The sequence below is a fragment of the Gracilinanus agilis genome, chromosome 1, assembly GCF_016433145.1.
Source record: "Gracilinanus agilis isolate LMUSP501 chromosome 1, AgileGrace, whole genome shotgun sequence".
In the NCBI taxonomy this organism is placed as follows: Eukaryota; Metazoa; Chordata; class Mammalia; order Didelphimorphia; family Didelphidae; genus Gracilinanus; species Gracilinanus agilis.
The window spans coordinates 97266271-97279355 of NC_058130.1; the positions used below are offsets into that span (position 1 = coordinate 97266271).

At 37.6% G+C, this 13085-nt stretch overlaps 1 protein-coding gene across 1 annotated transcript in view; it reads left to right on the forward strand.

Moving 5' to 3' along the window:
- LOC123247965 (tubulin delta chain-like) overlaps window positions 1-13085 on the forward strand; it is a 45242-nt gene that overhangs the window by 9353 nt on the left and 22804 nt on the right. The window contains exons 3-6 of the mRNA XM_044677088.1: window positions 1281-1324; window positions 3371-3508; window positions 10133-10274; window positions 12440-12625. Of these exons, the coding sequence (XP_044533023.1) occupies window positions 1281-1324; window positions 3371-3508; window positions 10133-10274; window positions 12440-12625 (510 nt within the window). The remainder of the gene's footprint in view (window positions 1-1280; window positions 1325-3370; window positions 3509-10132; window positions 10275-12439; window positions 12626-13085) is intronic.

A 13085-nucleotide genomic window follows, 5' to 3' on the forward strand; every position in this document is an offset into this window, starting at 1 on the left:
AAATCTGCCAAGTGTTCATACTTCTTAGATGTCAGCAGTTTCGTTTGAGACAATAGAGAAAACAGTCATTTTGGCCTGTACCTAAATTTTAGCAGAATAAACAGCTTCAGAAGTTGAACTCAAATGGTCTCCTTACCTTATTTGCCCCGACCCTTAGTTGCACTGCACCAGCAAAGAATCTAGAACATGTGGCATGGAAGAGCTGTGTTTACAAGTCTTGGGTTTACACATTCTCTGAGTCATGGCCTCTGCACTTGGATGGTAATTGAGGAGGGATGTGGGAAGGAGACACATTGCCAACTTGAGAACCCACTTCTTAGATTCAGTGTTTTAACTGAATTTGAAATTCTGAAACTCTCAGATTTGGGAGTCTGTTTTTGTGCCTTGGCAAAATTCTAACTGTATTCTTTCTTTCCTTTTTTAATATGGAAAAGAAAAACTTAAGAGAAAAAATGACACATTATCTTGGACATGAAATTGCTATTGGAAAACAGTTTTGCTGAGTTAAGCATTAGAAAGTCTTCAATTTATAGATTGTGTTTCCTGAAATGGCACAGGGGTTGGATTATTAATAGTCCACTGTTCAGCTGTGACATGAACACTCCAGGAACTCTGGGTATCTCCCAGCACAGATGGGAGCACAGAGGTTGTGGGGGTGGCTTTCTTATCCTCAACTCTGATATCATGCACCTGCTACGTCTAGGTCCCTGCTCTGTCTAAGGAATGTACTTCATATTTGAGTAATTCTTGGACATGGCCCTTCGTCAAGATTTTCTAGTGTCACTTTTTTTTGAATATCTTTTCCTGGTGGGCACAAGGAGATCTCATTGGGGAAAACATCCCTATCCGATGTAATGCCATTTGAAACTTTACCTACTTTTCAAGGCCCAGTTTATAGGCCAGCTCCCCTGAAAACTATAGAATCATAGATTTGAGAGTTTGATAGGTCCTTAGAGATCACTTAAGCCAACTGGTTCATTTTACAGATAAACAAACCGTGGCTCATAGAAGAGGAAGGACTTGTCTAACATCATATAGGGAGGGAGTGGAAGAGCTGAGATTTGAATCTAGGCCTACTCATTCTAGCTATTTCTTTTTTCTTTCATTTCCTTTCTTCCTTCCTTCCTTCCTTCCTTCCTTCCTTCCTTCCTTCCTTCCTTCCTTCCTTCCTTCCTTCCTTCCTCTCTCAGGCTTTCTCTCTCTCTCTCTTCCTCACGTTTGGAGTAGGATAGTGCTTGATTCCATTCCTGATCAGCCTTGTTCTCCTCTTTTTCTGACAGGGGTCAATTCACTCCCCTAGTGCCAGACTTAGTTCAGGCATATGGTTAACTTTCTTCACTCTAGTTCAAAATGCAACAGCTAAATGGTGTAGTCAAGGCAGGGACTCTTCTGAGCTCTCCCAAATTCCCCTCCAAACAATGTTAAGATAATACCTCAAAACAAATTCTAGAACAGCAGAAACCAAGAAAAGAATGGGGTGAAACAATCTTCCAGTCTCTCACAACTTAGAAAGTTGGCAAGAAATCTCTGTCTCACTGGGATGAAAATTTAGTGCAGTCCAGTGTAGGCCACGTCCCAGGAAGCAAGAAGTAGGCATTGCAAGGGTGGCTTCCAGAGTCCTTGGCCCACAGAAGGTAACAACTTCTGACAAATGGTCAGAAGGATATTATAAGGGATGCTTTATTAGCACTGAGTGCAAGACTCTGTTGCATTGCCTATAATGGTTCCAGATCACAATCCCAGGCCAAAAAGGAGCACTAGCAGGAGCAATGACCCTGGTCACAGTCCCAGGGCAAGAAAGAGTGATTATAGTTGCTCACAAACCAGAGCACAGGCCAGGGGACACACCTCCACTTAGATCACACCATCTTGGAAGAACTGAAAAACAGTAAAATAGATAAACCACTAGTTAATTTGATTAAAACAACAACAACAACTTGGCAGCTCAAGTAATCCATTAGCCTCAGGTTCCCCACTATTAGGTATTATAAGCAAATACCACCCCTTGTCTAATAGCAATGCTATTCTAGAGGGACACATGTCTCTTTTCCCTCTTTTAGTAATCATTTATCATCATTTATCTGCTTCCAATTGCTCAACTATATTTATTTTTCTAGGTTTCTCTTGCTTCCTCTTACGTTTGTGTTTAAGGTCTATTTTCTCCCCCTATAGAATTATACTTACATTTATAGCATGTATTATTCTTATAAGGCTTTATCTTTTGCCTTTTAGACTATCACATTTCAAGATTTTCTTTTTTATGGTAGTTGCAGTATAATCTTATATGATTCTAAATGGAGTTCCTTGGTATTTTAATGCTTGCTTGCTTTCTGGCTGCTTTCATTATTTTTCTTTTACCTAGAAACTCTGGATCTTGGCTTTGACACTTCCAGATATGTTCAATCTGGGCTTCTTTCAAGAGGTAACCAGTGGATTCCTTCCATTTTACTTTATCCTTTGGTTCTAATACATTGAGGATTGTTCTTTTATGGTTTCTTTGAATATGGTATTCAGCTTTTTTGTTTTGTTATGATTTTTAGAAACTTTTGTTATTTTAAAATAATCTCTTCTTACCTGTAGTTTTAGGTCATTTTTTTTAAGAGAAGCATATAAATTATCTACCATTTTCCTCTAGTATCCTGATTTTGTTCTCATATTTCTTGGCTCATAGATTTAATTAATTTTCTTTGCATTATTTTAAGATTTTTTTTCAGAGAGTCTGCTACTTGGGTAAGATTTTCCACATTTTTTTCCTAAGCTATTTATTCTTCTTTTTTTTTTTCTACTTGAGAATACAATTCTATTTTGTGACTTATTAAAAATTTCTTGCAGAGATTCTTGGAGTCCTTGTAGCTGAGCCTTTATTTGCTATGGAGTTGCTTTTTTCTTCTAGGTTACCTTAACATCTATATTTCTTAAACATTTCTTCAATTTGCTCATGTCTAAGTTTGGTTTCCAGATTAAGACTCTGTGTTAGAGTCAGTCTCTGTCTCCTCTCTGTTTCCTCTTCTACTCTTGGATAGAATGAGAGGACCTTGTTTGTCCCTCTCCCCTCTATAGTCTGAATACTGAATCTAGAATTGCTAGAGTTCTGGAAAATAGGGCTAGACGTAGGCCCTAGCCTCTGACATGATCCCAGTCCCTTGCCTCTTCTGGTGGTCCAAGGCAAATGTTGGTGAACTACTGTGTGAAGAGTGTGGAGAAAGTAATGTTTTATAAGGAAGTGATTATAGTGGTAGAATGAATTAAAGGCTTTAAGATGGAATTCCTCGGAAGATATAGCCCCAGAATATATATATATATATATGTATATTTTTTTTATGGAACCAAATCCCTCTGACAGTGGCCATTGTATATGGTCTATTTCAAGGCTACTACAACAAGCCTTCAAACTGTGAAAAGAGTCTTCTCTACAGGACCATGGAGAGACTTCGGAAGGAAGTAGAACTCAGAGATTGTTACAGTGGGACCGTGCTTTTTCACAGTCTAAGTGGTGGCACAGGAGCAGGTATGTAATAGGAAGGTGGGGGAGGGAATCTAGCTATATTATTTATTATTTTGGATTACAAAGCACTCATCTAGCTCCCCCCCCCCCACTTTTTTTTCTACCAAGTTACTGGGTCTGTAATTCAGATAAACTGCCTGATGGCAGCTAGTGGTTAATGATGCCTGAACCTTGTAGCCTGAATGGTTAGAGCTCTCCAACATGTGTTACGTCAAATGAAAGATTATCACATTTTCCCTACTCAGTTATGCTTTGTTTCATGGTTTGCCATGAAAGATGATATTTGTAACTTTTGAAATTTTTATCATTATTAGAACAGTTAAAAGTATACATAGTCCAAAGAGATTAAAAAACAAAAATGAGGACATATATGTACACAAATATTTAAAGCATCTCTTTTTTGGGGGAAAAAGAATTGGAAAGTGAGGGGATACTTATCCTTTGGGGAATGATGAGTAAATTATAGTATAAGATTAAAATGGAATACTATTGTGCTATAAGAAATGACAACTAGGAGGAGCTCAGAAAAAAACCAGAAAGTCTTGCATGAACTGAAGCACAGTGAAATAAGCAGAACCAGGAGATCACTTAACACAGTGACAGGAGTACTATACAATGCACAATTCTGAATAATAGCTATTTTCAGCAATGCAATGATCCCAAAGGACTAATGATAAAAACTATGTCATTTGCTTCCAGGCTAGAATCTAAATCCAGACCAAAATAAACTTTTTTCACTTTCTTAATTTTTTTTTTCATTTGAATTTCCTTCTACAATAGGATTAATATGGGGAAATGTTTTACATGATCATACATGTAAAATCTGTGTAAGATTGCTTACCAAATCAACATGGCTGGGTGGGGAGGAAGGGAGATAAGACAAGAATTCTAGACTCAATATTCTTTGAAACATGTTGGAAATTATTGTTACATGCAATTGGGGAAAAATAAAAATCTTTTTTTTTTCTTAAAAAGGAGTATACAGAGACAGATGTTATGGGAGTAAGTTGATTAGGATGGAATGATATGTGAAAAATCAAGGGATGAAAAAGAGGATTGCACAGGAAGAAAAGGGAAGGGGGAGGTAGAATGGAGTAAATTATCTCACCCATGAGGTAAGAATTACAGTGGAAGTAAGAACTACAGTGGAAGGGGGGATGAAAATGTGATGGGAAATGCTTAAACCTTATTCTCATTGGAATTGGTTCAGAGAAGGAATAACAACCATACTCATTTGGATATAGATTCCTATCTTACCCTTTAGAGAAGTAGGAGGGGAATAAGACAAGGAGGAGTAATCAAAGGGAGGAAAAAGTAGAGGGATGATTAAAAGCAAAACACTTGGGAGAAAGGACAGTCAAAGGAGAGAGAGCAGAATCAAAAGGGGAAAATAAGATGTAGGGGAATACACAATTGGTAATCATAACTGTGAACATGAATGGGATGAACTCACCCATAAAATAGAAATAGATCTCAGAGTGGATCAAAAACCAGAATTCTATAATATAATGTTTACGAGAAACACATTTAAGGCAGAGAGACATACACAGAAGTAGGTAAGGTGCTGGAGCAGAATTTCTTGTGCTTCAGCTGAAGTAAAAAAAAAAAAACAAAAACAGGGAAATTACATCTTGATAAAAGGTACTATAGACAATGAAGCAATATCAATACTAAACATATACACACCAAATGGTATAGTCTCCAAATTTTTAAAGGAGAAATTAAATGAGCTTCAGGAGGAAATAGACAGTAAAACTATACTAGTGGAGGACCCAGATTTTCCCCTCTCAGAACTAGATAAGTCTAACCAAAAAATAAACAAGAAGGAAGTAAAGGAAGTAAATGAAATTTTAGAAAAGTTAGATTAATAGATCCCTGGAGAAAATTGAATGGAAATAGAAAGGAATATACCTTCTTTTCAGCAATACATGGCACATACTTAAAAAATGACCATGTGTTAGGAAATAAAAACTTCATAACCAAATGCTAAAAAGCAGAAATAATAAATTCATCCTTTCTGGATCACAGTGTAATAAAAATTATAATCAATAAGATCCATGGAAAGAAAAACTAAAAATTAATTGGCAACTAAATAATCTAATTCTAAAAAAGGGATGGGTCAAAGAACAAATGATTGAATCAACTAATTTTATTAAAGAGAATGACAATGAAAAGAAGACATATCAAAATTTATGGGATACAGCCAAAGTAATACTTATGGAAAAATTTACATATTCATATGCTTACATCAGTAAAATAGAAAATAAAAATTTAGAAAAAAATGTAAAATCCTAACTAAAGACTAAAGTGAAAATCCTAATGATCAAAGGAAAAATTAATAAAATTGGAAGAAAAAGAATCATTGAACTAATAAATAAGCCTAGGAGTTGTTTTTTGGGGAAAGAACAAATAAAATAGAGCATTGGTTAATTTGACTAAGAAAAAAAGAAAAAAGAAAATCAAATTACCAGAACCAAAAATGAAAAGTATAAATTCACCACCAATGAAGAGGAAATTAAAGCATTCATTAGGAGCTATTTTGCCTAATTATATGCCAATAAATCTGACAATCTAAGTGAAATGGATGAATATTTCATGATTTGCCATGAATTCATTGTCAGATGAAATGCCAGTTATGGCCAAATTCATGACTGAAGAATTTGTTTCCATTTGACTAGCCTACTGGTAATGAATCTTTCCATCCTTAGGCAGACTATTCCTTGCTTTTACCAAGATTGTATTTGAAGCTGTTCCATCTTGGTAGAACCTGTTACAACTTGTTTTCTCATTAACATAGCCTTTAAGAATCCAGGGTCATGGGGGCAGCTGGGTAGCTCAGTGGAGTGAGAGTCAGGCCTAGAGACAGGAGGTCCTAGGTTCAAACCTGGCCTCAGCCACTTCCCAGCTGTGTGACCCTGGGCAAGTCACTTGACCCCCATTGCCCACCCTTACCAATCTTCCACCTATGAGACAATACACCGAAGTACAAGGGTTTAAAAAAAAAATTAAAAAAAAAAAAAAGAATCCAGGGTCACTTCCATGCCACAGTGAGACATCAGAGTACAACTTTGTGGAGGGTAAGCATAGTAGATGGCTGATGAACTGGGCCCAGAATTGGATATAAGTACAGAAAGGACTGGATTGCCTTTGGGAAATGATGCAGTGATTTTAATAGCTTCAAGCTTCTTCATGAAATTAAGGCTCATCTATTTCACATTAGTATTCTTCTAGTGTGTATGACTGTTAGTTATGTTATATCTCGGTCTTTAAAAAACTCAAATTGAGTCAGTCAAAGGGCAATAGAAGGAGCAGCCAAGTGGCTCAGTGGATAGAGAGCCAGGCCTGGAGATGGGAAATCTCAGGTTCAAATTTGACCTCAGACACTTCCCAGCTGTGTGACCCTGGGCTTAACCCCAGTTGCCTAACTCTTACTGTTCTGCCTTAGCCTGGATACTTAGTATTGAGAATAAGACAGAAGGTAAGGAGTTAAAAAAAATAGGGTGGGGAAAGGAAATGAGAGAGTTGCATGATGGCTGTGAATACAAACTACAACATATTATCAATAATCAATCAGGTAAAAGAAGGTACATAGGGGATCATCAGAGAGATGTTAGATAAGAAATGGAGATGGGGTGTCACCAAATAAGATAACTAATTCTTTGTTTACATCTTTTACTGCTATCAATCACTACATCATCTAATACTTGGTAACACTGCTTTCTTTCCTTTTCTCTTCCCTTTCCTTCTTTCTACCCACTCATTTTTTTAATTACCCATTTTTTAATACTTCATCCACCTCCACCCAATAAACCATCTATTGTAACTAAGAATAAAAGGAGGAAGGAGAAAAAAAGGAGTTCAGCAAAAGTAACCCCTAGACATTATATGCAGTATTCCACAGCAATTGTCTCCCACTTCTTCAAATGGAGGGAAATGCATTTTCTCTTGTCTTCAGGGCCAAGCTTAGTCATCGTAACTACACAGATTATAACATGACTTTCCAGCATGTCCTAAACCTTCCTTGGGGCTATGTTCTAGTCCTTTACAACTTTTAGTTGCTTCACCATGTCTCAAGCCTCATAATTCCCACTTTTATTTAAGCTCCAGCTTCACTAACAGAGAATTTTTCTAGAATTGCTTTCTGCTAGTCCCAAGAAAATTCTTAGGTCTGTTTCCATGAACTTTTGCTCTATTTTGAGTGCTGATGTTACTTCTATCTTTAACATTCTACTATCAGTAAAAGAAAGGAAAAAAAATTTACCCACATATATCCCAAATTTGCTAGCATGATACCCCTGTGCCTACCCTCCCATTTTCAATAAAGAAATTTCATTTTCTGTATCCAACTGCCAGTCTTCTTTAGAAAACACATTGTATAGTGAGAAGCAGCATTGCATAGTGGTTCTGGAGTCAAAAGACCCGAGTTCAAGTCCTAATTCTTTTATTTGTGTATTAGGTGACTATGGGGGAGTCCCTTGACATCCCTATGCTAAAATTTTCTTCATACCTAAAATATAGATAATACTTTCATTAGACTTTTCATAAGGTTATTGTGAGGATCAAATAGAATCATGTAAAGCACTTTGCTGTTATAGAAAGGTAATCTATTGTTAGCTTTCACTTTTTGAAGCCACGGGAATCAGACTTACATTTCTTAAAAGTTTTTTTATTCGTTTTTAATCAGAGTAGACATTTGATTTAATCATTGTATAAATATTACATTTCCTGAGTATATACATAGGTGTTCTGGTCTGTAGGATTCTGTAACAAGAACCCTACTTTAAAAATAATTTCTCTAATGTGTGATTAAAAACAAAATGAGAGTCATGGAGGCCAGATTAAACTGCTCAAAGATTGCCATATTTGAATGACTCTCTGTCCCTATAATAATTAATCAACAACTATTTATGAGAAACCATCCCCTGCTCATGCTCTCTTATCCCCATTCCCTTCGACTAGATTCCATCTATGTCCCAGGCCAACTCTGCCTACTCTTTCCATTGAGCCCTCTGGAATTTCTGTTTCACAGCAAGCACATCTTTTGCATTGGACCTCTTTATCACACTCATGTCATCTATTAGTCCTCCCAAAGCCCTGTTTCTACCCTGATGACACTGCATCCTTGATGATCCTCTCTTTATGACTATTCCTTCTCATATGATCTTGGAAAGGAAGACAGAATATCTTCCCACCATCACTTCCAGATACTCCTCCTTTGCCTCCTTCACTAAGTAACCTTTTCTCTTTTGAAGTTCACACAATTAAAATTTTCCACTCAGTCAAGTATACTGACTCCCAAGTCATCTTTCCTTTCTCAAGGAGCTCAGCACCTGTTTTGCCATATTCCTCTCATTCTCAATTCTTGTCCATGGACTAAGGCACTTGAATATTACATTTGTCTGGTCACTCAAACTCCCTAAATTTTCATTCTGGGAGGACTAATAAATGGAAAGAGTGTGTGGTCCAGGTTAATCACCAGTAACAGTATCTCCTTTAGATCATTGATTGACCTAGTAGTTAGAACTTCAATATCATTTAACCAGTGATCATCAATTAGCTTTCACAAAGGGATATTTACTGAGAAGATATATTAAGGACAAAAGTACAAAACATCCCCCCAAACCATCTCCCTTCTACAGTCTCCATTCCTGGAGAGAGTAGCCTCAAACTTCCAAGTTCACTTTCAAATATGGTATAGCCAATGCACAAAGCAGCTCCCTTTTTTGGTAGAGATCATGTTCAGCATGTTGGGTCAAGCAGATCATTTGAGACTTCCCTCTTCATCAGTCTTGGTTGTCTGCAAACTCCAACATAGACTTCAGTTCCTGGACCCTTGGCATCTCTTGACCTTTCAGTGCTCATAAAATTATAGCCTAGTTGGTTCCATCTCTACTCTTTCCCCTCATGCAGGAAATAATGAACACAATAGAGACATAAACAATAAGTTCATGCATTTGTGGCTTCATGTCAAACCAAGTAGAGGACATAGGCCACTGGTGCTCTTTCCATCTGGACAATATGGCAGTTATTGCCATTTTACCCAAACACAGCCAGGCAGGAAAGAGTCTGAGGTTGAGTCATTGTTATCCTCTTTCGCCATGTTGTCCTCACCATTCTTAGTGGAAAGAGGAAACTTTAAAATATAATGACTTTCCATTTCTTTTAAAAGTATTCACATTTTGTTTTAACAACATATTCTCTTATTTTTAAGTTTTCTACCTTTAATGAAACTGTAACTAAAATAAACTTTATAATATAACAAAGAATAAAGGTGTTTTATATAATGGATGGGGGAAAGCTTTTAGTATGTTTGCTTCTGAGTCATAAGCTAGTAAAAAATACTTTTCCTACCTTATGTGATACACAGACCAGAGGATCATAGAATACCAGCAGCCATGAAGTCCACAAGTGGGATTTCATCCAGCTGAGCACACTGCACATGAGCATAAGGTCTGGGCTTTCATTGGCCAATTCCTTATTACATCATTGTTATGGCAGCATCCATATTTCAGTAGAGGTGGATATATAGAGACGAAGGTTTCCAAAATTACCTTTTCTATTTCCTGCAGTAAATATTTACTCTTCTATTAACTTGCTGCTATCTGGATTTTTATTTTTTTCACTTAGGTCTTGGCTCTCATCTCTGTGAGGAAATCAGAGATGAATATCCCTTAGGACAGATTCTGTCTGTAACGGTGGCCCCATACCAGACTGGCGAGTGCCCTCTTCAACATTACAACATTCTGTTGTGCCTTTCTTGGCTTCAGAGGTAACCTCACTAAGTATCTAAAAAAATGAGGCTTTAGGCAAATCTCAAATGGAAGGAAGCAATGGTGCAGTTTTGTTAGATCCAGAGCTTTTTACCCAAGGACAGACTACTAAATTTGGGAGGGAAAGACTATTGAACTCAGTTCTAGTATAAGAATTGATGATGACTATGAGTAAATCATTTCATCCTCTTGTACCTCAATTTTTCGGCTGTAAGATGGAAATAATAATATTGATATTTTGTCACAGAGGTGAGGATTAATGCTAATAATTCATTACAAAGCATTTAAAACATGAAATGCTATTGCAATTGATGATGGTGATTATATTCATTCTGTGATATTTAATATCCTTTGTATCTTCTTAAAGTATGTTATTTTGATTTTTAATTTACAAAGTTGTTTTAAATTAGATTACAGTGTTCATGAGTGCTTATTAAAATAAAAAAATTGAACTTTATAACCTGGTCTATTTTAGACCTTAACTATGGTAGGGAAGCAGTGGGAATGGTTGTGCCACAATGGATGTAGCGAAGTTAGAGGGAGCTGGTTTGGTGGTAAAGATACAGAGTTTTGCTTTGGACATGCTATATTTTAATTGCTAAGAGGACATTTAGTGGGGTGTCCTGCACGGAGTTAGAGATATGAGACTGGAACTGAGGTGTCTGGTTAGGAATAAAGAGAGTGAGAAAGAAAGAGACTGAGGAGTCATTAGCCTAGAGATGGGGACTAAAGCCATTAAAGGTGGGGATTAAGTGTGATGGTCAAGGGAGAGGGCCTAAAGACACATCCTTATTAAGATCCGGGCAAGAGAATGGGGAACCAATGGAAGCTGGAGGAATTGGAGAAGTAGGAGAACCAGCAGAGTGTGGGTGACATCTTCTTTATTAGAAGACTGTGGTTGCTGGTGTCAGAAGTTGCAGAGAAGTCAAGGAAGATGAAGACTAAAAGAAAGGCCATTGAGTTTGGCAATTAAGAGGTGACTGGCAACCTTAGATAGAACAGTTTCAGGAGAGTGAAAGGGTGGGAGGGTAAAGGGGGCAGAGCTCCAGAGGACAAAGAAAATAAATTTCAGGGTTAAGAAACAGTAAGGGTGGGACAGCTAGGTGGCTTAGTGGATAGTGCCAGGCCTGGAGTCAAGAGAATTTGGGTTCAAATGTGGCCTCAGACACTTCCTATATGTGTGACCTTGGGTAAGTCACTTAACTCCCATTTGCCTAGCTCTTGCCCTTCTGTCTTAAAGTTGTTACTAAGACAGAAAATAAGAGTTTAAAGAAAAAAAAAGAAACAATAGAGGCCAAATGGGACGCATGCCCTTCTTCCACAAGCTCTACCTAATCACAGGCATCTACTCAACCTACTAGGAGCCTCCCTCAGTTCCTCCTGACATTGCAGGCATCCCAGTAAAATGTGTGGGCTATCCATCTGTTATCACCCTCTTTCATCATGTTACCAGCCCCCTTTTTTTTTTGTGCATTTGTGTCTTTAACTTCATCCTTTTACTCTTTCTCTGTCAAAATTCCTCATATGGAATATGCTTCAGCCTGCTTACATCTATCTCTGAGAGGCAGCTAGAGCATTGGACCTGGAATCAGGAAGACCTGAGCTCAAATCCTCACAAACTTACTAGTTGTGTAATACTGAGCCAGTCATTTAACCTCTTTCAGGCTCAGTTTCCTCAAATATAAAGTGAGGATAATAATAGCACCTACTACTACTCAGGGTTGTTGTGAGAATCAAATGACATGATATTTTAAAAGTGCTTAGCACAGTGCTTGGCACCTAAAAAGTGCTTAATAAATTCTTGTTAAGTCCTTTACTTCCACTAAAAAATGCCTTTACAGACTCAGTGACCTCTTCTTCTCTCATTCCACAGGAGACCCAGTTGTGGAAGGCTATCAGTCCAAATGCATACTGTCCATATGCTGAGACAAGCCCTTTAATTTCTGGCCTGACTTTTCTCATTTATAAAATAAAGAGGTTGGAGTATGGTCTCTTTATACCCTTCCAACCCTAAATCTATGCTATGAATAGGAGGGAACTGGCCTGCTTAGGGGACTCTTAGTATCAGGAGAGACACTCAGTGAGGATTTCTTAGGCTTTGCTTCATGTTACAGCACTGACCAGACCTGTAGTGCCCCAACTGTTGTGGTCTTTGTCTTTGTAGTTATGCAGATGGCATCTTTCTGTTCCACAATGATGATGTCCTGAAGAGAACAGCAGCCAGCATGGAGAAGAAAAATATCCATGAGCCTAGAAAGCTATCCCAAGTGTCCCTGTCCAACATGAACACCTACATTGCAGACTGTGTGGCAGGACTCTTGTACCCAGTCAACAATTTCCGGCCAACCAGGTAAAAGATTTGAGTTCTTGCCTCCTTCCTCCCTCTTATTCTCTCTCCTCCTTATCTGCCTCCGTTGTTTGTTCCCCAGGTAATTAGTTAGGTAGCACAATGGATAAAATGACAAGCCTGAATTTGAGAGGACCTCGGTTCAAATTTGACCCTTCCTAGCAGTGTGACCTGGGAAAATCACTTAACCCCAATTGCTACTCTTCTGTCTTATAATTAATACTAAACAGAATGCAAGGAGTTTTTTTAAACTTTTTTTTTTCAATTACATGTAGAAACAATTTTTGAGAATTATCTGACATGTTGCAATTCAAATTCTCTCCTGCCTTCCCTCCTCATCTTAAAGATTGGATCTTTGGGGTTTTTCCAACAGTAGGTTACTATGGTCATTAACTACTGTATACTGATTGCCTAACCGATTCCATTGATCTATTTCTTAGCCAGTACCAGATTATTTTGATGG